General features: G+C 39.3%; 1 protein-coding gene across 1 annotated transcript in view; it reads left to right on the top strand.

Moving 5' to 3' along the window:
- The window catches only part of LOC124616651 (lysM and putative peptidoglycan-binding domain-containing protein 3), a gene marked incomplete at its 5' end in the record, with an annotated part of 79893 nt that extends 57344 nt beyond the window's left edge, over positions 1–22549 (top strand). Inside the window, 2 exons of the mRNA XM_047144980.1 lie at positions 21504–21672; positions 21747–22549. Of these exons, the coding sequence (XP_047000936.1) occupies positions 21504–21672; positions 21747–22289 (712 nt within the window). The remainder of the gene's footprint in view (positions 1–21503; positions 21673–21746) is intronic.
- Positions 22550–22888: the final 339 nt, after the last annotated feature.

Here is a 22888-nt window from a genome sequence, read left to right as displayed (position 1 = left end):
TGGTCCAGGAGTCACGTGGCCTACTGGCTCCACATCAGAGCGGCTTCCTCAAGGGTTGCTCTACCACTGATAATCCCTCGAGTCTGCCATCTGAACAGCCTTTTCCACATGCCAACACCTGGTTGCCGTCTTTTTTGACATGCGTAAAGCATATGACATGACCTGGCGACATCATATCCTTGCCACATTGTATGAGTGGGGTCTCTGGGGCCCACTCCCGATTTTTATCCAAAACTTCCTGCTGGTCCGTACTTTCCATGTCCAAGTTGGTGCCTTCATAGTTCGATCCATATCCAGGAGAATGGAGTCCCACAGGACTCTTTATTGAGTGTCTGTCTATTTTTAGTGGCCATTAACGGTCCAGCAGCAGCAGCAGCAGCAGCAGGGCCCTCCATCTCATCTTCTCTGTTTGCAGACAACTTCTTCATTTCGTACTGCTGCTCCAGTACTGGTGTTGCTGAGTATCTTAGGACTGGTTTTCAACATTCGATTGACTTGTCTTCCTCATCTTCGTGAGTTTAAGCAGAAGTGCTGGAAGCACCTCAATGCTCTCTGTTGCCTGAGCAACACAATCCAGTAGCTGTTCATCAATCCAATCCTTGCTTACAGTCCTTAGAGATATCCTCCCTCTCTCTCTCTCTCTCTCTCTCTCTCTCTCTCTCTCTCTCTCTCTCGCGCGATTCAGCAGGTCATTAAAGTATCTTCACCATCTTCCCAGAGTCTGTTTACTCTTACTTATTATGTTTCCTTCTTCATCTCTAATCAAGCTGGTTATTGGAGCAAATTGTCTTCTAGCATTGTTTACTTTTATAAAGAACGTACTTTTTTCATTCTTCTTCTTGAACAATAGCACACATCCTATTTAAGCCTTGGTCCATTCTCCTTCCCCCCCCCCCCCCCCCCCCCTCGGTGATGTCATCTTTTTGGTCCTCCTTTTCTCTCGATAATCCTCCAACAAGCTTCTCGTGCAGTTCGCCTGTAATGTCTTTTGGTATGCAGTGTTATTTTCTTCAGTCACTCTTACACTCTTCATCAAATCATGTGGGTCTTATTGATTTTCTCTCCATCCCTAGTGTTTCCTTAGCTGAAATGTCTATAGCTCTTTTACAGTCTGCCATTTTTGTTCTCTGTAATTACTGTCTTGCATTGTTCCCTGTCCTTGTTGTAGGGCCTGAGAAACTTTCTGACAGTATGATTCGCAAGTTTCTGTTAAATGTTGTGCTGCAATATGTCTGCTTGTGTCTGTATGTGTGTGTGCGCGAGTGTATACCTGTCCTTTTTTCCCCCTAAGGAAAGTCTTTCCGCTCCCGGGATTGGAATGACTCCTTACCCTCTCCCTTAAAACCCACTTCCTTTCGTCTTTCCCTCTCCTTCCCTCTTTCCTGATGAGGCAACAGTTTGTTGCGAAAGCTTGAATTTTGTGTGTATGTTTGTGTTTGTTTGTGTGTCTATCGACCTGCCAGCGCTTTCGTTCGGTAAGTCACCTCATCTTTGTTTTTAAATATAAGTATTGTAATCATATATACACCAAACACAAATGTGTATACTAACACACTGCTGGCCATTAAAATGATGACAACATGCAAGATAGCAAATAATAAAAATTTTAGCAGTGGTGCTCTGTGAAGTTCAAAATGATGTTGGAGGCAGCAATTTTGAACATTTACTGTAAAAGATGTGGTTTGAGAAAAATATAGTGTTTCAAATTTAATTTCAGTTTTCTTTCTCACCACTGCCTGAGTTCACTCTTATGACCTACTGTTAAAGTTCCTTCATGCTCTCTGTAAATTAGCAAGAATTATGACACCCAGCCTTTATATTACAGAAGGGAACCTGGCAATGAGTCACAATTGTTTAATATGCATGGTAATTGGGCACAGATCCCAAAGTAACCCCCCCCCCCCCTCCAATGCTATCCATCTCCTCCTCCTCCTCATCTTTGCATCACCATCTCCCCCTATCTCTGGGCATCTCCTCTTCTCCTTCTCTGTGTCAACCTCCTCCCCCCTCACCCTCGGACCTTGATGCTTTTTTTTACTGTTACTACAAACTAAACCTTGTTTGGTAATTGAAGTCACTTAAAATGAATGGGTAAATCGGTTGGGATGGTTGATATACAGGGTATGAGTGAGACCTCTCCAGCAACTGGATATGGACACTATTTTCATAAGTTTTAATCTGCAAACGGGTAGGATTACAAAGTTTCGGATGGTTAAGATTCCATAGTAGTTTTCTGCTTGTAATCCATAACTATACTTTTTCTGTTAAACCAATGGCAAGGAAGAAAACTAAAGTATACAGTTTTGTTTGTAATTATATATAAGAAGAGAGAGTATATATGGGAGAAAAAATTTGTCTAAGGTTTACATATCCTGCTATTGTAGCTAAAACTGCAGACAGGGGGAAAACTACATTTTTACAGCACAGCATAGCCCTCCCAGGGGATACCGCCTTGTAGTAGGCAGCTTCAGTGCTGGGCGAGAGGGCTTGCATGCTTTCGTGAAGTCGAGAGCTGTGCTAGCAGTAGCATAGCTACTGGCAGGGTCACCCAAGTCAGAATGGTCTCGACTGAGGAGCCAGATGAAGTGTGCCCCACAACAAAGGGCAGGGAGGGCTCTAGACACATAGTGAAGCCAGCTTCCCTAGTGGAGTGAACCTAAGACAAATCCTGGTCCTCCAGGTTGGGGGTTTAGCTTGGGCTTGATGCTAACACCCCCTTCCTGTAAAAAAAAAAAAAAAAAAAAAAAAAAAAAAGAGAGAGAAGTTAAAAAAACCTAAAGATCAGAAGCCACACGGATTACTATACAATGACAAGGCAGGGATTTTGGACAATGAATGGTTAAAAAGTTGAAAACTGGTCTTTGTATTGGTACCTGGAATGTTTGCTCTTTATATAGCCCAGCAGGGGAAGCTCAAGGAGAGCACTGTGCCATTCAAGAAACGCGATGGACAGGGAGTAGGGTACCGGAAAAGAATGAGGGCACTATGTTCTATAGCTGTGATGATAACAGACATGAGATGGGTACAGGTTTCCTTGTTCATAAAGATCTGAAACATTCGGTGATGAATTTTACACCCATTAATCCAAGGCTATCAGTAATTAGAATTAAAGGAAGATTCTTTAACTATAGTATAATTAATGGACATGCACCAAAAGAAGAGTCTATTGGAGACCTAAAAGATGATTTCTATGATGCCCTTCAAAAAGCTTATTATAAGTATCCAAGGAATGACATCAAGATCATGCTGCGCGATTTTAATGCACAACTTGGAAGAGAAGACATGTTCCAGCCCATAATTGGAGCCCATAGGAAACATGGATCCACTAATGATAAAGGAATAAAAATTATCCTCTTCACAGCCTCCCGGAATATGATAGTGGGATCTACTAGGTTTCCCCATAAAGAGATACCTAAGAGCACATGATAGTCACCTGATGGTGGAACCATTAATTAAATTGATCATGTACTGATAGAACAGAGGCATAAATCTAACTTGGATGTTCAAACCTTTTATGGTCCTAATGTGGATTCAGATAATTTTCTTGTAATGGCCAAGCTAAGAGCGAGGATATCAAATGCTCAGAAAGAAAGACGTACTAGGACAGAACGGTGCAATATTGCAGCACAACATTTAACAGAAACTTGTGAATCATACTGTCAGAAAGTTTCTCAGGCCCTAGAACAAGGACAGGGAACAATGCAAGACAGTAATGACAGAGAACAAAAATGGCAGACTGTAAAAAGAGCTATAGACATTTCAGCTAAGGAAACACTAGGGATGGAGAGAAAATCAATAAGACCCACATGATTTGATGAAGAGTGTAAGAGTGACTGAAGAAGATAACACTGCATACCAAAAGACATATGTGTCTGCTTGTGTCTGTATGTGTGGATGGATATGTGTGTGTGTGCGAGTGTATACCTGTCCTTTTTTCCCCCTAAGGTAAGTCTTTCCGCTCCCGGGATTGGAATGACTCCTTACCCTCTCCCTTAAAACCCACTTCCTTTCGTCTTTCCCTCTCCTTCCCTCTTTCCTGATGAGGCAACAGTTTGTTGCGAAAGCTTGAATTTTGTGTGTATGTTTGTGTTTGTTTGTGTGTCTATCGACCTGCCAGCGCTTTCGTTCGGTAAGTCACCTCATCTTTGTTTTTATATATAATTTTTCCCACGTGGAATGTTTCCCTCTATTATATTGATTACAATACTTGTTGGACAATGATGTTCATTCAGTTTCACCATCGTTTCTAGTGTTTGCTGTGGATAACCCTTTACTGTGTTGTTCATTTCCCTGATTGTTGTTTACTCCTACCTATGCTGGACCATTTCTGATTTGTGGTGAATAATCTTATGACACTCGCTCCAAAAATCCCCATCTGCCCCTCACATCTCACTAATTCCTAAAATTTTCCTTTCCATTTCTACCATTAGATTGCCAAATTTTCCACTCTGCCTTAAGATTCTAACATTACATGTGTCGCCCCTAATTAGCATTCTCATTTTGTCTTTTCCTGAATAATCCCCTGTTATAGTGAAGAACTATTTTATATCCAGATTATTTTACAGGGGAGGAAACTATAATGAAATTTTTAGGAGAGGACTGCTTGGTTTGTACAAACTACTTTGTGCCTTCTGGCAATTATTCACATCTAGTAGGTCTGTATAAACCCCTAATTAAATGTCTCCGTGCTGCTCTGAACATTCTGCTAATCATAAAATACGCTGTGTTGTTTCCATGCAGCTTTCATGAAGAACACCCCACAACAGTAATGTCCCAATACATATTTGTGAAACACCCATTTGCAAGCACGTTATTTCACTCTCAGATGATGGGCTAGCTGGCAATTCCACCTGCTGATTTTCATCTTAGCTTTGCCAATACACTTCATACCAATTCACAGTTATGTTAGGTTGGGTTGTTGTGGCATTTTAAAACATGTTGGTGATGTCTTTGATGCAAATTGTTAAGGATATTGGGACTTACAATGTAACATATGTGTCTGATGAAAAATGAATTTATTTGTGCCCTCTATATACCCTGTGTTGGTCATTTGTGAGAAGTTAAAACACATTTCTGATATGTCAGAAATGGGCATAACATGTGGAAGTTAGTGTTAAGGACACAAGCAGCCTGTGTGATGAAGGTTTAAGATGTGGGATATGTAGCAAGTACAGTGATGAGCCAAAACTTTACACTTTGAGACTGAATACCACATTGTGGTATTATGGGCATGTGGTGCTGCAAGGAAAGTATATGAGTGATGCAGAGATAATGGGAAATCATTATAGTGACACTATGGTCACAGGTGGGAAAATCCATCCACATAAGTGACTTTGACAAAGGATAGATTGTTATGGCCCGTCACCTGGAATCTAGCCTCTCTGAAATGGTGAAGCTGTTGGTGTGCTGCTGCTGTGAGTATTTAATGAAAATGGTTGAAGAAAGTGAAACTGTAACATAATTAATTATTAAGACTGGACTACGTATCAATGGAAATGTGTTACCTGATCAGAAGAATCAAGTTCCTTGTTGTTACACCAGATCGGCAGTTGTGTTGGATATGGCATCATCTGAGGAAACAGCTGCTCAAAATGTTCACCATGCGACAGATGCTGGCTAGCAGGGTCTCTGTTACGCTATGGACCACATTCACTCAGGCTTGCATGTGACCTGGAGGAGTAATTGGAAGCACTGTGATGGCTGTGACTACCTGGGCTTATTGTGGACCACTGGCACTCTCTTCATACTTAATATCTTCCCCGACTGCGATGACGTCTTCTAGCAGGGTAACTGTCCTTGACATAAGGACAGAATTCTGCATGGTGTGAGGAGCATGTTTGTGAACTTGTGTTGCTGTCTTAGCCACCAAATAAACCTGATCTGAATCTAGATGGAACACATCCGCGCCCACAAAACATGGAAATTGCACGACCTGTGAATAGACATTAGTGCCAAACACCTGCGGAAACCTACCATTACTTTTTGAATCCATCCCTTGTTGCTGTACTGCATCCCGAAGGTGCTATTGAGCAGATGATCATGATGTTTCGGTTCATCAGTGTGTCCATACATGTGCTTCAAACTGAATTAAACCATAACGACTGTTTCCCGGAATGTAAATATCTTACGGTGAAAAAGGTAGGAAATTAAGTAATGGAATCTGGATACTTTCAAACAATCAAGGACTGTTGAGAGTTTCAAACAGAGGACTAGACAGTGACTAATTGAAACTGGGGAAAGGAATAAAATAGAAAATGACATGGTGATGGCAGCAGAGGAAAAATCTAGGCAGTCCTTGGATAATATGGGAGATATTAAAATTTATTGATGAAAGAAGAAAATATAAAAATGTGCAGATTGGGAAAATGGGAGTGACTAGAAAAGTAATGCAGAGCTGGAGAACCATTCGGGACTACAGGACATGTAGCTGCTGCTTACTGGGAAATTAAAGTAGTCTTTGGAGAAGCAGATGTGTGAACATGAAGAGCTCAAATCAAAGATCGGTATCAAGCAAAAAACACGAGGCTAAAAGGTAGATAGGATATATAGAAGGGATAAGCGAAGCAAAGAAACTGATGGAAGGAAGAGTGGAAGTGGATAATGGGATACAATGATAATTTGCCAAAGCACTGAAGACTTAAATTGAAACAAGGTACCTGCAGGAGATCATGTTCCTTTAAAATTATTAGGATCCTTTGGAAAACAAAGCACGACAGCATTATTCCACCTTGTATTCTGAATGTAAGAGATAGGTGAAATACAATCAGCCTTCAAGAAGAATGTCATAATTTCAATCCCAAAGAAGACAGGTGCTGACAGGTTTGATTTTTACAAAACAGTCAATTCAACAAGTCATGGTTAAGAAACATTAACACATGTTACATAGGAGAAGTGGATTTGTGGAAAGGTCAGTTTAGGTTCCCGAGGAACATGAAGCAGTACTGCAGTTTCCCACCACTGGCAGCATCTACTGGGAACAGAGGCCACTATGTCTTCTGTGGCCTTCCCATCACATCTCAGTCACTATTCTGGCCCTGTCTTCTCCTCTCTTCCACTTCTTTTAGCCACTCGGCCTTTGCCCTCTGGCTCTCCATCTTCTTAGGGATCCTTGTCTCCTACAGTCTTTTCTAATGTTTAAAATGGTAAAATCTTCTTTCCTCAATCATTGTTTCCATAACCCTATTATTTCTCATCGCTTCCATTTTTGTTACACACATTTGACTTCTCAAAAACGTCCTCTCACCCAACCTTTTCTCTCTTTCCTTTCATGACACAGGTGTCTGCAGTGTACAGTAGAATTAGTATATAAAACATTCAGTAGATCACCTCTTTACTTTTCTGATAAACTCTTTAGTTCCATATCATTTTTCTCATACTTCTCGTAAAGATATTAGCTTCCATTGTCTGTTCACCTTTCTCTTTGTCATTTATTTTCTTGTATTATAGCCCCCAAGATACTTGTAACTTTCCACTATTATTTGCTCCCCACCAGTGCCATGTTTACGACATTTTTTGTTGTTGTCCAACTCATATTTCTTTGCATTAAATTTGTAGCCTCTTACTTGTTATTCAGGCTGTTCATTAAGTGTACCATAAAGGAAAATATCGAAAAATTTGGAAAGAGAATTTAAGTTTATGGAGAATAAGTAAACTTCTAGGTTTGCTGATGACTCAATAAGTTGGAAAGAGCAGTTGGAACGGAATGGATAGTGTCATGAAAAACATGTTCTAGGACGAACATAAGTAAAAAATGGGTCACGAGATGAGACACTGACCGGGGATAAGTTTTTATCTTAGTTCAGAAAATGAACCTAGTTCACTAATTTTCTGTGTGTTATAACACTCAACTTGGATCAGCTGTACGAAGTTCAGTGTTTGTCTAAATTAGCATGAAATATGTTTGGCAACACCACTAAATCAGCTTTTGACAACAAGATGATTGTGCTGTTTAAATATTATGTATTAATTGTAAAGTGTACATACGCTTTACTATTGAAAGTTTCATGTCGTAAAGATGGAGGAAAATAAGTGGAAGAAATTCTTTAACAAGAACTTTCTACACTCAATAAAATCTAAATATGGGCGCTAAACAAGAGTCGAGAATGAAATAGCTTTTGAAATGTGGTGCTGTAGAAGATTGTGTTTGTGAGTACACCAGGTAATTAATGAAGAAGTAATGAATTGAATTGGTGAGAAAGCTGTTTCTTGGCACCATTTGACCAAAAGAAGAGATACGTTGATAGAACACATTTTGTGGCATTAAGGAATAGTTACTTTGTTATAGTGTTCATACATTATCATGTTGTGTAGGTCCAGTCCAGTAGGAGAATCTTCAGGGATGTGGAGTACATTGAGGTATACTTTAATAAAAGACAGTCAAGTCATATCTGTATACTGTATTAACAACAAACTGTCACAATACTGCTTGTTGCTATTCATGCATATGCCAGGCAGATTGAGTCAGGTAATTAGAAACCTGCTGCTTATAAACCTGCTCTCTCCTTTGTTTTGGTAAATTGCTGCCATGGCAGTAAAAATTGTAGAGGGAAACCAAGGCTTGAATATAGCAAATGGGTTGAAACAAATATAAGGAGCTGTATATGAAATGGCTTGCACAAGATAAGCTATTACGAAGAGCTGCGTCAAACAAGTCTTCAAACAACAGAAACAACACGTGTTAAACTTAGCAAAGTAGCATTTTCCTACTAGAAGACTGCATGTGTGCTTATGTTCTATTCAGATTGCAATCCTGAATTAAGTTTGATATTGCTTAACAAGTTCAAGCTGTGCCAACACAGTCAAAGACCTGATTTAACTTCTGCAGTGGTTAATTCAGATATGTGCCAACTGCTTGTTCTTCTCACAATGTGTCAACCTAAGGACCAGATTTCAGATAGGGGGAGGGGGAACAACCTCGTGTGTTTTCTGAAATGTTATTAGATTCTACCTCATGTCATCTAATCACCTCAACCATCTGCTCCATCAAATTCCAATAACATCAGATATGTTGTGTGTCAGCTTTTGTTTATCCAGGAGTTGACAGATATGCACAGTACTGCCAGTAAAAATCAGTTGTGGTTCTTTAGTGATATGCAGCACTATCCTGTTTACATTCCAATATTGCCTGTGTATATTCTTTTCTTGATTTACCTGTCAGTAAAACAGTTTTAGCAGCAATGGATGCCTGTTCCTTGACTGCTACCGTGCCATCTGTGGGTGAAAAGATTCTGGTTCACTTCCATGAAAAATGCATTGTGCCACCAAGAACATTATTTATTCATTGATCACTCAGTATACCTTCACTCCCCAATCCACCACATAGTCAACACAACACCAAAAGTGACCTTCAAACTACGTGTCAAGAACCACAGTAACACATACACGTGAAATGGGCACTACCAAGCAGTCACTACTGGAAGGGCACAGTGTCCATGTACATACCATCTGTGGCCCACCATCTCAGTCATTTTAATGAAGAATATCTACCTATATTTTCGCAGATTGATATTACTACAATGTGGAGGGAAGCAGCTGTAAAGGAACTGGATTCTCATTCAAAAGGAGCATGGTTCAATCTCTCATCTGGACATGCTTGATTTGTTTTTTCTTCTTCTTCTTCTTCTTCTTCTTCTCTCTCTCTCTCTTTTTTTTTTTTTTTTTTTAAATGTGGTTTGCTTTCAGTTTTCCTCCATATTCTCATCCAGTTTTTGCTTGTGCTCTCTCTCTCTCTCTCTCTCTTATAAATCTACCATTTATATGTAGTCATCCAAAACAGTTGTAAAGCAGCACTTCATTTTAGCCATAAAAGGGAAAACCTTAATTGTGATAAGAAATTTAAATGAAAGATATTAGTTCACGAGGCACCATAAAAAGCATTTTGAATAAGTGCGAGAATGCTCAGTTTTCCTTTTCCGCAAAGCTTCCACATAATTAGTATTTCACATCACTGACACAGTTTATTTTAGCAGTAGTTATGCTGTACTTTTGCTGCTGTTTCTTGTATGGGTCAGATTTCGTGACAGCATAATTAGAGACTCGTCAGTTTCTTAGTAATGCTTCAACTGTTTGTTGCCTATTGGTACTTCTAAATACAATCTCTTTTGATCCTTGTTTATTCGAATTGCACACCCACTTCCCACATCATGGGTTGATGGTACATATTTACGTTGAATTGGAAGCATTTTGCTGCCTTCTAGAACTTTGTAATTGTTCAGAAAGCATGTTTGTATATTTTTATGAAAGCTGAACATGTGCTTTGAAGAGACCATATTTGTTGTGTTTACTAGCATAGAAATGATGATTACTTCCTGTTTTCCTCTTGCGCTCCTCTTTTGTTAAATCTGTAATTTTTATTTGCGAAATAAACAGAAATTTTTGTGAAATAAACAGAAAACTGCCTGGTGTGTGTGCACATTTTATGTACTGCTACACAAAAATAGTTTGTTCCTTTCTTTGATGTTTTCATTGTATTTTACTGGCTTTGTCAATCTAGTTGCACCAATGTATGGCTCTTTTTACTGTTGGCGTGATTCTCATTGTTGTAAATGTTGATTCACAGAAAAGTGCCACTTTTTGTGTCTTGATCTACATCTACAAATATACTCTGCTAGCCACCAAGCTGTGTGTTGTGGAGGGCACTATTCGTGCCAAATTCATATTTCCCTCTCCTCTGTTCCACTCGCGGATCACGCGAGGGAAAAACAACTGCCTGAATGCCTCAGTACGAGCCATTTCCCTTATCTTTGAATGGTGAACATTGTGCGATTTGAAAGTTGGTGGTAATAATACATGCTCTACATCCTCGGCGAAGATCAGATTTTGGAATTTAGCCACCTGCCCCTTCCGTTTAATGCATCGTCTATCTGCAACTGTACTGTGCCCCACTTCAGACTTTCTATGAGATTTGCAATGCTCTCGTGATGGCTAAATGTACGAGCCACGAATCTTGCTGCTCTTCTTTGGACCTTCTCAATCTCTTGAATCAGACCTAACTGCTAAGGGTCCCATACATACTAACAATAATCTAAGATTGGATGAACTAAAGTATTGTAAGCAGTTTCCTTTGTTGAAGGACTGCATCGCTTCAGGATTCTATCAATAAACCACAATCCAGAGTTAGTCTTACCTGTTACTTGTGTAATCAGGTCGTTCCATTTGAGAAATTTCGATAGTCTGACACTCAGATACTTGATGTATGTTACCGCTTCCAAAGACTGGTCATTTATTTTGTACTCATGCATTAATGGGGATTCATAACCAGATGACAAAATTGTTGCAGCTCTTCTCAAAGATCAGTCAGATGACAAAAGCAGAAAGGTGTGGTAGACCAAAATTAACAGGAAGTGGGAGAGAACTGAATCAGTCATTTTCCTCAAAGGGAGAATTTCATTGAAACAATGCAACACAATGAAACCAGTATAGTGTGGTTGCAAAGTGGTGTATTGCAGACCAGAAAGGCTTCATGTTTACATTTGACAATTATTGAAAAGTAAATAAATCTCCAGAGAGGGAATTTGAGAATTACACATTAGAAGACAGGGTATATATATATATAACAAACAAGAGACTGGACTTAGTCAACATTTTTACTCACTTTGCCCTATGTCAAGGCTAGAAGTAGAGAAGATTTTATCTTCTGGCATAATGGTGATAAATGGGAAAAGCTTCACCTTTTAAAGGAATCAAGAGATGACTTTGATTATAGGATGTCATCATCTAACGCAGGGATATTTTTGTGGAAAGATGTCAAAACTGTCTGTCTGATTTCCAGTTACCATGAAAGAGCTATGTTTGTATGCAGAAAGCAGAAACATGGCAGTAAAACTAACATTCAGTGCTGCAATATAAAGGACTAGAATTATAATACGGGAGATGTGAACCATGCTGGCAGACTTGCATCTGCTTATGGGCCAAGAAGAAGATTCAAAAAGACAGCTGTACGGAAAGATTCCTCTTCTGGAGTTGAGGAGAAATATTGCTGAAGGTCTGGTGGGCAGGATATCTGAAAAACATGTCAGTCCCAGAGCTTCAAAATCCAATTTTACAGAAAGCAAGAAATTATGCCTCAAAGGATGTAAGATTATGAAATCAATGTGATCATTTGGTCACTTTTGCATAAACTACAAAAAAAGTTCAATCTAGGACAAACTCAAAAATGATTATTTCGTGGAGTATTTCCCAGGTGCAAAGAAAAAAATAAGACTACCGAATTCCATTTACAGGATAACTACTCAGATTCGAAGAAACATTCCCTGAGAATTCCAGGTATGTGAGCAAGAGAGTGTCATAAGAAGTTCCTGATAAATTAATTGTGGTTGAGGCGGCTGAGATATACTAGCTATAAACAGTAATTTGACTGCAGTTTCTAAATATCCATAATTTTTTACAGAATAATATTCATATAATTAACTCACTATTAAATACTATGTATTTTAAAATTTATAATTTATTAAACTCAATATAATTAAATTCCAATGCTAGGTTAAAAACATGGAATTCCATGATATTTCTTTGATTTTTTCCAGGTAAAATATATATACAGGGTGGTCCATTGATCGTGACTGGGCCAAATATCTCACGAAATAAGTGTCAAACGAAAAAACTACAAAGAATGGAACTTGTCTAGCTTGAAGGGGGAAACCAGATGGTGCTATGGTTGGCCCGCTAGATGGCGCTGCCATAGGTCAAACGGATATCAACTGCATTTTTTTTAAAAATAGGAACCCCCATTTTTTATTACATATTTGTGTAGTACGTAAAGAAATATAAGTGTTTTAGTTGGACCACTTTTTTCGCTTTGTGATAGATGGCGCTGTACGAGGTGCATTCAAGTTCTAAGGCCTTCGATTTTTTTTTCTAATTAACTACTCACCCGAAATCGATGAAACTGGCGTTACTTCTCGATGTAATCGTCCTGCAGACGTACACATTTTTCACAACGCTGATGCCATGATTCCATGGCAGCGGCGATGGCTTCTTTAGGAGTCTGTTTTGACCACTGGAAAATCGCTGAGGCAATAGCAGCACGGCTGGTGTCTTTCATTGTTGGAAAAAGCCAAAAGTCACTAGGACCCAGGTCAGGTGAGTAGGGAGCATGAGGAATCACTTCAAAGTTGTTATTACAAAGAAACTGTTGCGTAACGTTAGCTCGATGTGCGGGTGCGTTGTCTTGGTGAAACAGCACACGTGCAGCCCTTCCCGGACGTTTTTGTTGCAGTGCAGGAAGGAATTTGTTCTTCAAAACATTTTCGTAGGATGCACCTGTTACCGTAGTGCCCTTTGGAACGCAATGGGTAAGGATTACACCCTCGCTGTCCCAGAACACGGACACCATCATTTTTTCAGCACTGGCGGTTACCCGAAATTTTTTTGGTGGCGGTGAATCTGTGTGCTTCCATTGAGCTGACTGGCACTTTGTTTCTGGATTGAAAAATGGCATCCACGTCTCATCCATTGTCACAACCGATGAAAAGAAAGTCCCATTCATGCTGTCGTTACGCGTCAACATTGCTTGGCAACATGCCACACGGGCAGCCATGTGGTCGTCCGTCAGCATTCGTGGCACCCCCCTGGATGACACTTTTCGCATCTTCAGGTCGTCATGCAGGACTGTGTGCACAGAACCCACAGAAATGCCAACTCTGAAGGCGATCTGTTCAACAGTCATTCGGCGATCCCCCAAAACAATTCTCTCCACTTTCTCGATCATGTCGTCAGACCGGCTTGTGCAAGCGCGAAGTTGTTTCGGTTTGTTGTCACACGATGTTCTGCCTTCATTAAACTGTCGCACCCACGAACGCACTTTCGACACATCCATAACTCAATCACCACATGTCTCCTTCAACTGTCGATGAATTTCAATTGGTTTCACACCACACAAACTCAGAAAAACGAATGATTGCACACTGTTCAAGTAAGGAAAACGTCGCCATTTTAAGTATTTAAAACAGTTCTCATTCTCGCCGCTGGCGGTAAAATTCCATCTGCCGTACGGTGCTGCCATATCTGGGACGTATTGACAACGAATGCAGCCTCATTTTAAAACAATGTGCATGTTTCTATCTCTTTTCAGTCCGGAGAAAAAAAATCGGAGGCCCTAGAACTTGAATGCACCTCGTAATAGTCACACACATATGGCTCACAATTTTAAACGAACAGTTGGTAACAGGTAGGTTTTTTAAATTAAAATACGGAACGGAGGTACATTTGAACATTTGATTTCGATTGTTCAATGTGATACATGTACTTTTGTGAACTTATCATTTCTGAGAATGCATGTTTACAGTGTGAGTACCTGTAAATACCTCATTAATGCAATAAATGCTCAAAATGATGTCCGTCAACCTCAGTGCATTTGGCAATACGTGTAACGACTTTCCTCTCAACAGCGAGTAGTTCGCCTTCCTTAATGTTCGCACATGCGTTGACAGTACGCTGATGCATGTTGTCAGGCGTTGTCGGTGGATCACAATAGCAAATATCCTTCAACTTTCCCCAGAGTAAGAAATCTGGGGACGTCAGATCTGGTGAACGTGCGAACCGTGGTATGGCGCTTCGACGACCAATCCACCTGTCATGAAATAAGCTATTCAATACTGCTTCAACCGCACGCGAGCTATGTGCCGGACATCAAAATGGTTCAAATGGCTCTGAGCACTATGGGACTTAACTTCTGAGGTCATCAGTCTCCAAGAACTTAGAACTACTTAAACCTAACTAACCTAAGGACATCACACACATCCATGCCCGAGGCAGGATTTGAACCTGCGACCGTAGTGGTCGCACGGTTCCAGACTGTAGCACCTAGAACCGTTCAGTCACCCCGGCCAGCTGCCAGACATCCATCATGTTATACATTGCACCATTTAGATTGCCGTTGATAAAATGGGGGCCAATTATCCTTCCTCCCATAATGCCGCACCATACATTAACCCGCCATGATCGCTGGTGTTCCACTTGTCGCAGCCATCTTGGATTTTCCATTGCCCAATAGTGCATATTATGCCGGTTTACGTTACCGCTGTTGGTGAATGAATGATGCTTCGTCGCTAAATAGAACGCGTGCAAAAAATCTGTCATCGTCCTGTAATTTCTCTTTTGCCCAGTGGCAGAACTGTACACGATGTTACAGTCGTCGCCATGCAATTCCTGGTGCATAGAAATATGGTATTGGTGCAATCTCAACACCGACATTTTTGAGATTCCCGATTCTCGCGCAATTTGTCTGCTACTGATGTGCAGATTAGCTGCGACAGCAGCTAAAACACCTACTTGGGCATCATCATTTGTTGCAGGTCATGGTTGACGTTTCACATGTGACTGAATGCTTCTGTTTCCTTAGATAACGTAACTATCCAGCAAACGCTCTGGACACTTGGGTGATGTCGTCCAGGATATCGAGCAACATACATAGCACACGCCCGTTGGGCATTTTGATCACAATAGCCATACATCAACATGATTTCGACCTTTTCCGCAATTGGTAAACTGTCCATTTTAACACAGGTACTGTATCACAAAGCAAATACCGTCTGCACTGGTGGAATGTTACGTGATACCACGTACTTATACGTTTGTGACTATTACAGCGACGTCTATCACAAAGCGAAAAAAGTGGTCCAACAAAAACCTTAATATTTCTTTACCTACTACACAAATATGTAATAAAAAATGGGGATTCCTATAAAAAAAAAAAAAAAAAAAAAAAAAAAAAAACCCACTCAATTGATATCCATTTGACCTATGGCGGCGCCATCTAGCGGGCCAACAACAGCGCCATCTGAATTTCCCCTTTAAGCTAGACTAGTTTCATTCTTTGTAGTTTAGTTTTTTCGTTTGACACTTATTTTGTGAGATATTTGGTCTGGTCACTATCAATGGACCACCCTGTGTGTGTGTGTGTGTGTGTGTGTGTGTGTGTGTGTGTGTGTGTGTGTGTCTAGATGCTGTAACTTACCAGACGAAAGCGTTGATTTGTTGATAGAGACAATAAACACACAAGCGCGCACACACACACACAAATTTCAAGCTTTCGCAACCCAAGGTTGCTTCATCAGGAAAGAGGGGAGGAGAGGGAAAGACGAAAGGATGTGGGTTTTAAGGGAGAGAGTAAGGAGTCATTCCAATCCCGGGAGCGTAAAGACTTACTTCAGGGGGAAAAACGGACAGGTATACACCATCCTCTTCTGTGCGGATCCACAAACAATGCCCAAACTCTTACGGGAAACGGCTGTAAAGCCGCGAGTAATGCGTATAATGTGCAGGGGAACTATGAATATAGTGCGGGACAATAAGTTGCAAATGTGGGTCTCACAGGAGGCGTGCCAGAGATAAGTCCCTGCAGTCACACTATCCTCTGCGTCCTTGGAAGCTCAGATGGATAGAGCATCTACCCTGTAAGCAGGAGATCCCGGGTTCGAGTCCCGGTCGGGGCACACATTTTCAACTGTCCTCGTTGACTTATATCAACGCCTGTATGCAGCAAGGGGTATTCATTTCATTGTAAAATGTAGTTCCCTGAGAATTCCAGATTTTCCAGAGAAATCAGAGCCCTGATTTAGTAACTGTGTAATTACCTTCCAAAAATTTGCTTGTTTGTAGCCTTAGTGCATTCAAACACAATTTTATTTGTTACTATGGAAAAGTACTGTTGGCTGGAAAGCCACTGGAGGGCCAGACAGTACTCAAACATACAACTTTTGCAAAATGGTGAGAAATTAAAATTAGAACCCCAAAAAAGTTCAGTGTTGTTATGTTATGAATCACAGTAGTTAATATTAATAAAACCGGGAAATTCAATAGGAAGAAAAGGTTAGAGATTTTAACATTTGGTCACTGTGTTCTGAGGAACAAAAATTTATTATTCTTTTTGGTATTATTATTATTATTATTATTATCATCATCATCATCGTTAATTCCCCATAAAGGAGAGCGTTAAAACACAATCAATATTCACAATGACAAAATGGTACATAAATTGGTACATTTCAAATTCATGGCACTTTTTTCTGTCTCTTTCTTTTCTCTTCCCAAAAACCTCTCATAAATTCACTGTGTTTCTTCTTCCTCTCTTCTGTCCACTTCTTTCCTGATTTCTTCTCTTTTGGTGTTTCTTCGAATTTCTGTTTGTTGATTTTTTCTCTGTATTTTCCTCTGTTTGATATTTCTTCTGTGGAGATGTTTAGATTTCTGAGGTCTTCCATGGTTTCCTTTACCCAGTTAGTTTTCACCTTATTCGTCACCACTATGTTAAAAATCTTCTTCGTCAGCCTATTTTCATTCATCCTATGAATGTGCCCATAGAATTTTGCCCTTCTTTTTCTGATATTGTCTGTAATTGTCTCTGCCTGTTTGTACAATTCCTTTGTTGGTCTCTTTATTCAGATCCCCTGTCTCTGAACTGGCCCATAGATCTTTCTCAGAATTTTCCTCTCTTGCTTTTCCATTTCCTTGATTTTAGTTCTTCCTCTGATTACTGTTGTTTCTGAGGCATACAAGGCCTCAGGTAAGACTACTGTTTTGTAATGCCTTAATTTGGCACTGACGGAAATATTTCTTTTATTGTAATGGTTCCATGTAAGCCTGTATGCTTTTTGTAGTTTTGTAACCCTTTCTTCATTGGCTGTTGAATTCAGTCATGTTTTCTGTATGATCTCTCCCAGGTATTTGAAACTTTCTACTTGTGTTATCTTTCCATACTTTGTTATCAATGGGCTTCTGTCTGTAGATTTTGTGTCCACTTACTGGGTTTTTTCATATGATATTTGTAGTCCTGTTCTGGCTGCGATTTCATGCAATATCTCTAGGGCTTCTCTGGCTTCTTTTTTGTCATTTGTAATGATGGCTATATTATCGGCAAAGGCCAGACATTTTATGTTGACGGTTCTATTTTTCTCTCTACCCATCTTTACCCCATTGACTCCTTTGTCCCACGTCCTGATTATTTTCTCTAAAACAGCGTTAAATAAAATGGGTGACAGGCCATCTCCCTGTCTCACTCCTGGCTTGATTTCGAAAGATTCTGAGATATCGCCCATGAACTTCACTTTTGACTTTGTATTTGTTAATGTTTCCTGAATTAGTTTTCTGGTCTTATTGTCTACCTTCATTTCTTCTAGTGTATTAAAAAAGTGTTTCTCTGTCTATGGAATCATAAGCCTTCTTGAAATCAACAAATGTTACTGTGGTGTTTCTGGACTTTCTCGTTGTTAATAATGTTCTCAGACACCAGATCTGCTTTCTGCATGATCTTCCCTTCCTGAACCTCCTTGGTATTCTCCAATCTGTGGATCTATCTGAGGTTCTAGGCGTTTTAACAGAGCTTTTGATAGAATTTTGTATGCCACCGGCAGTAACGAAATTCCTCTATAGTTATTAGGGTCTGTTTTGTCTCCTTTCTTGTGGAGGGGGTGTATTAGGGCTGACTTCCATTCTTCTGGTATCTTTTCTGTTTCCCAGATGTTTTTGATTATACTATGAATTTTGGGTGTAATGTTTTAATGGTCTAATTTCCAGATTTCTGCAATCAGTCCATCTTCACCTGGTGCTCTGTTATTTTTCAATGATTTTATTATTTTCACGATTTCTTCATATGTTGGGGGTTCGGAGTCCCGGTTGGGTTCTGGTTTTGTAAACTGTAATCTCTGTTTTGGTTTATCACAGTTAAGTAACGTGTCAAAGTATCTGGCTAATATTTCACACTTTTTCTTCGGATTTGCCTCCAGTGTTCCATCTTGTCTTTTGAAGCATAAGCTTGGTGGCTGATATCCTGTCATATTTTCTCGGAATACTCTGTAAAAATTTCGTGTGTTGTTTCTGGTGAAGTCTTTTTCTATCTCCTTCAACCTGCTGTTTTCGTAACCTCTTTTTTCTCTTCGGATTATTTTTGAAGTGTTTTTCTGTATCCTGTTGAAGTCCTCCCATTTTTCTTGTGTTTTATGGCTGTTAAATTTTTTCCAGGCTTGTATTCTGTCTTCTATGGCCCTGTCGCATGTCATGTTCCACCATCAGTGTTTCCTTTTTCTCGGTGGCTGCCCCAATTTTATCAGTTCTTTTATTTTTTCTGACAGTTCTGTCCAGTTGTTGCTATTGATTTTCGTAATTTCTTCTATTATTACTTTCTTGTTTATTTGTAGGTACTCTGGATCTGTTCTGAAAGGTCTGTTGGTTCTCTTGATTTGTCTATTGGGTATAAATTTTACTTTAATTTGGAGAAGGTGATGATCAGATTTGAAAACTCCTTTCCTTGTTCTTTTTGGTATTATGACTGTCTATATTTATTTGGTGGTAGGATTCTTCCATCTATCTTTGCATGTTTGTGCTTTATTTTTCTCCATTCACCATCAGTTTTATCTCCTTCTGTACTCAGTCTGTGAACTTAATAGTGCATGTTGAAAGTACCTCCCTTGATAATTTTGATCAGCTTTTGCTCTTCTCTTCAACAGGTCATCATGTAAACTCAGAGTTAACACCTAACTGTCACATCTTGTTTTTGAAGGCATTTCCTCTGCTTGGTATCATGCTAAACGCTAAAATAACATTGATTGACATTATGGGCAAGAACATAGCTGTTTATTCTTACGTGACAAAGTAGGGCCAATGCTACAGTTGGTGTTGTCAGGTAATTCATTTAAGACTAATAGTTCCCTGGAGAATGTCAAATATGCGTGTATCATTCTTACCAGAATATACTGCCACTACTGTTAATGTCATATTTGTGACTCCACTCTACATGGCTCTGGCTGCTTGTAGTATCATCCAGAGTAGCTTTTTATCATTCAGATTACGTTCCATTTTTCTAAGGTTCCCTACTTCTGTAAGACTTCTTAATTGCCACTTCACAATCCAGCCTCATCATTGACATAAATTATTTCACCAACAGTGCAAGCTTGATTTCTATCTTTTAATTTTGCTAATCTTTCCTATTCATGTTCCTGACAATATAAATGTGACTCACCAGTTTGACTGTAATCACAAGCTTTAAAATCGCTGACAATTGCAGGGTGCTGGAGGATTATCATTTGCAACTGATGTGTGCACACCCACACTCAGAATGATCTTGTACCTTGTCTGTTTGTCCCTCTCCCATTAACAGCACTCTGTGTCTTATCCTAACTTTTGAGGTACTTTATCATTCTTTTTCATATTATTAGAGTGTTTATGTGACAAAAATGTCTGCACCATTTCCTTACTATTCCTATGATGGTTTTGATGTCGACAATGTTCAGAGACAGTGTTCAGACTGCCATGTGATGAATATCATTTTAGGTCAGCAACATCTCTATGGATATCTTTTTGTATGGGAAATGGTGCGAGTGAGTGGTGCACATTAGTTTGCCTCACGAATTTACCAGAATTTTGGAGGTCTTATTAAGCATTTAGGCTGTTCAACATATTATGAGTATTGTGTGGCGAGTGCCTAGTGAAGTATTAGCATTTGATTCTGAAAATATGTAAGCTGGAACTGTCATTATTTCATACTGGATTCAATGTTATGAAAAGGATAGATTACTACTCACCATAGAGCAGAGATGTTGAATCACAGACAGGAACAAATACTACTAAACAGGTAAGCTTTTGGCTGGAAGGCCTTCTTGTGAAATAAGATAATGCACACACACACATGCGTGTGACCACTGTCTGGCTGCCAGGATCAGAAAACAAAACATCTATTTTGTGACAGTCAGTATAATTCATCCGTACTGCTGCTTTAGGGACTCAAAGCATTTAAATACTGTGTGCCATATTAAAATTGTTATTTCTTAGGTAATAGAGATGTAAAAAAAATGCACTGTACGTGTGAAAACCTGGTCTGGTGTAAGACAGGGCCTGATGGCCCTAATCAGATCAGGTTAAATACATGAATGAAATATCAGGTGCATAACTCATCTATAGAGACTTCAGAAGAGATGGATGCCCATTTAGCTGAAGTTGCAGCCATCATTTCTGAAACACCACATTGTTCGGAGCATATCAGACAATCACTACCACACACTTGGCATTTGTGAATTAATGTGAATGGATGACCTTTGACATTTTCAACAACATCTCTAAAGTAATGTTCATCACACAGGAGTTTGAACACTATCTCGGAACATCACTAGCCTCAAAACTTTCATGGAATCTAGCGGGGAAATAGAGCTCCTGTGACACTTGTGCATGAAAAATGGATTTCTTTTTACCATCTCTAAACAGTAAAATTTTTATACATAGTTTATTTTTATTTATTTTTTACGCCTTGTATATGTAGTATGGGTGAGATATTTTAGTTTTAAATACTTCCAGTAAATGACTGGACCTGTAGCAAGATACATTAGCTACTGAAGTGTCAGACAAAAACTAAGCTAAAGCAATGGCACGCTTAGCAATTGCAGATATTACAACACATTCCTTAAGTAAACTATTTATGTTTTGATGGACATGGACCTCAGAGTTGTTGTTCTAATTATGTTTGGTGTAAGATTTTTAACTTTAATTAAAAAATGGCTGACTTCTCTGATTTCCAGAAAAAGTGTTGCTCCAAATGATTTTGAGGAAACTGAATTCATTTTCCATCAAAGTGATGATAGTGACAACGATTTCCCCTTACACTCTAAGAAAGAGGAGCATTATGTTGAAAAAGAACTTCAACAAGGGGACACGTTACAATCACTGTCCCTGGATTTTAATTGCTCAGTGAGTATTTGAAGTGGTTTTTTTTCCGAATTATAATTGGCAATTTATTTTGTAATCTGTGTTGCCTGTTGCAGATTGCTGAGCTGAAAAGAATCAATAAAATTCATAAGGAAAATGAAATATATGCATTGAGAATAGTGAAGATTCCAATTAAACCTGGTTCTTTCATAATAGAGAAACTCCAGGCAGAAAATATCAAACATAATGTAAAAGATGACTCACTGACACTGACAGCAGAGATCCATAGCACACATGCTGAAGCTGATCTCTCTCGCAGGTTAACGGCCAACAGCATTCCTCCATCTTTACCGCCAGATGAAGAAAAGTTAAAAATATTTGACAGCAAGCAGCTGGTTAGCAATGCTCTGAGCCATTTAAATAACCAGTCTACAAACTGTATACTGAAAGGTGATATACAACTAAGTGACGACAGAAGGGACATAAATGAATTAACTGAAATACCAGTATCAGCGCAAGATACAAGCTCATTGTGGCGATGCAATGGAGATGATTGTGGATTATCATGGAAACCACTACTACTTTTCATTTTGTCACTTGGCTTGGCAGGGCCTCTCCTGTATATTATTTACATTGCAGAGAAAAGAAATCCTACATAAAAATTCACAGTATTTTTGATCAACCAGTGGCATCATTATTTAATTGCTGTTAAATCTGTGTGAGAGGGTGCTGTAAAACAAGTGGAAGCCAGTTATATAAAATTACTAAGACAGAATTTTGTGTTTCTTAATGTCTCACTTCCAACTTATTTCATCACCACAATCTAAACATCGAAAGCAAATTATCTACTGTAATCATGAAATATTACTTTTATGTTAAAGCTTAAGTTATAAGTACTGCAATAAACTGTTAAACCCCAGAGCTCACATCATTTGCCAATAGATCATGAAAGATTTCCTTCTCCTTCAGGACAGCAGTAGTTAGCATATTGATTTTCAATATATACAGGATGCAGCATTTAAATCTGGACAAATTTAAATTTGAATTTCTCGCCATATCGTAGTTCCACTGGAGGTTGCGATTGGTATTCTTCAAAGCTGTAGGCATCTTGTAAACAGTCAGAACCTCAAAAGGCCAACATGTTATGCGCAAGTGCGGAGTACAAATGAAGAGCCACGATTATTGAAAGTCTTCATGCTGAGTGTTCGCCCACTGAAATAATTTGAGTCTTTAGGTACTATAAAGGCTCCTTTGAAAA

Source organism: Schistocerca americana, chromosome 5 (genome assembly GCF_021461395.2).
Source record: "Schistocerca americana isolate TAMUIC-IGC-003095 chromosome 5, iqSchAmer2.1, whole genome shotgun sequence".
NCBI lineage: Eukaryota > Metazoa > Arthropoda > Insecta > Orthoptera > Acrididae > Schistocerca > Schistocerca americana.
This window is presented reverse-complemented; position numbering and strand designations above follow the sequence as displayed.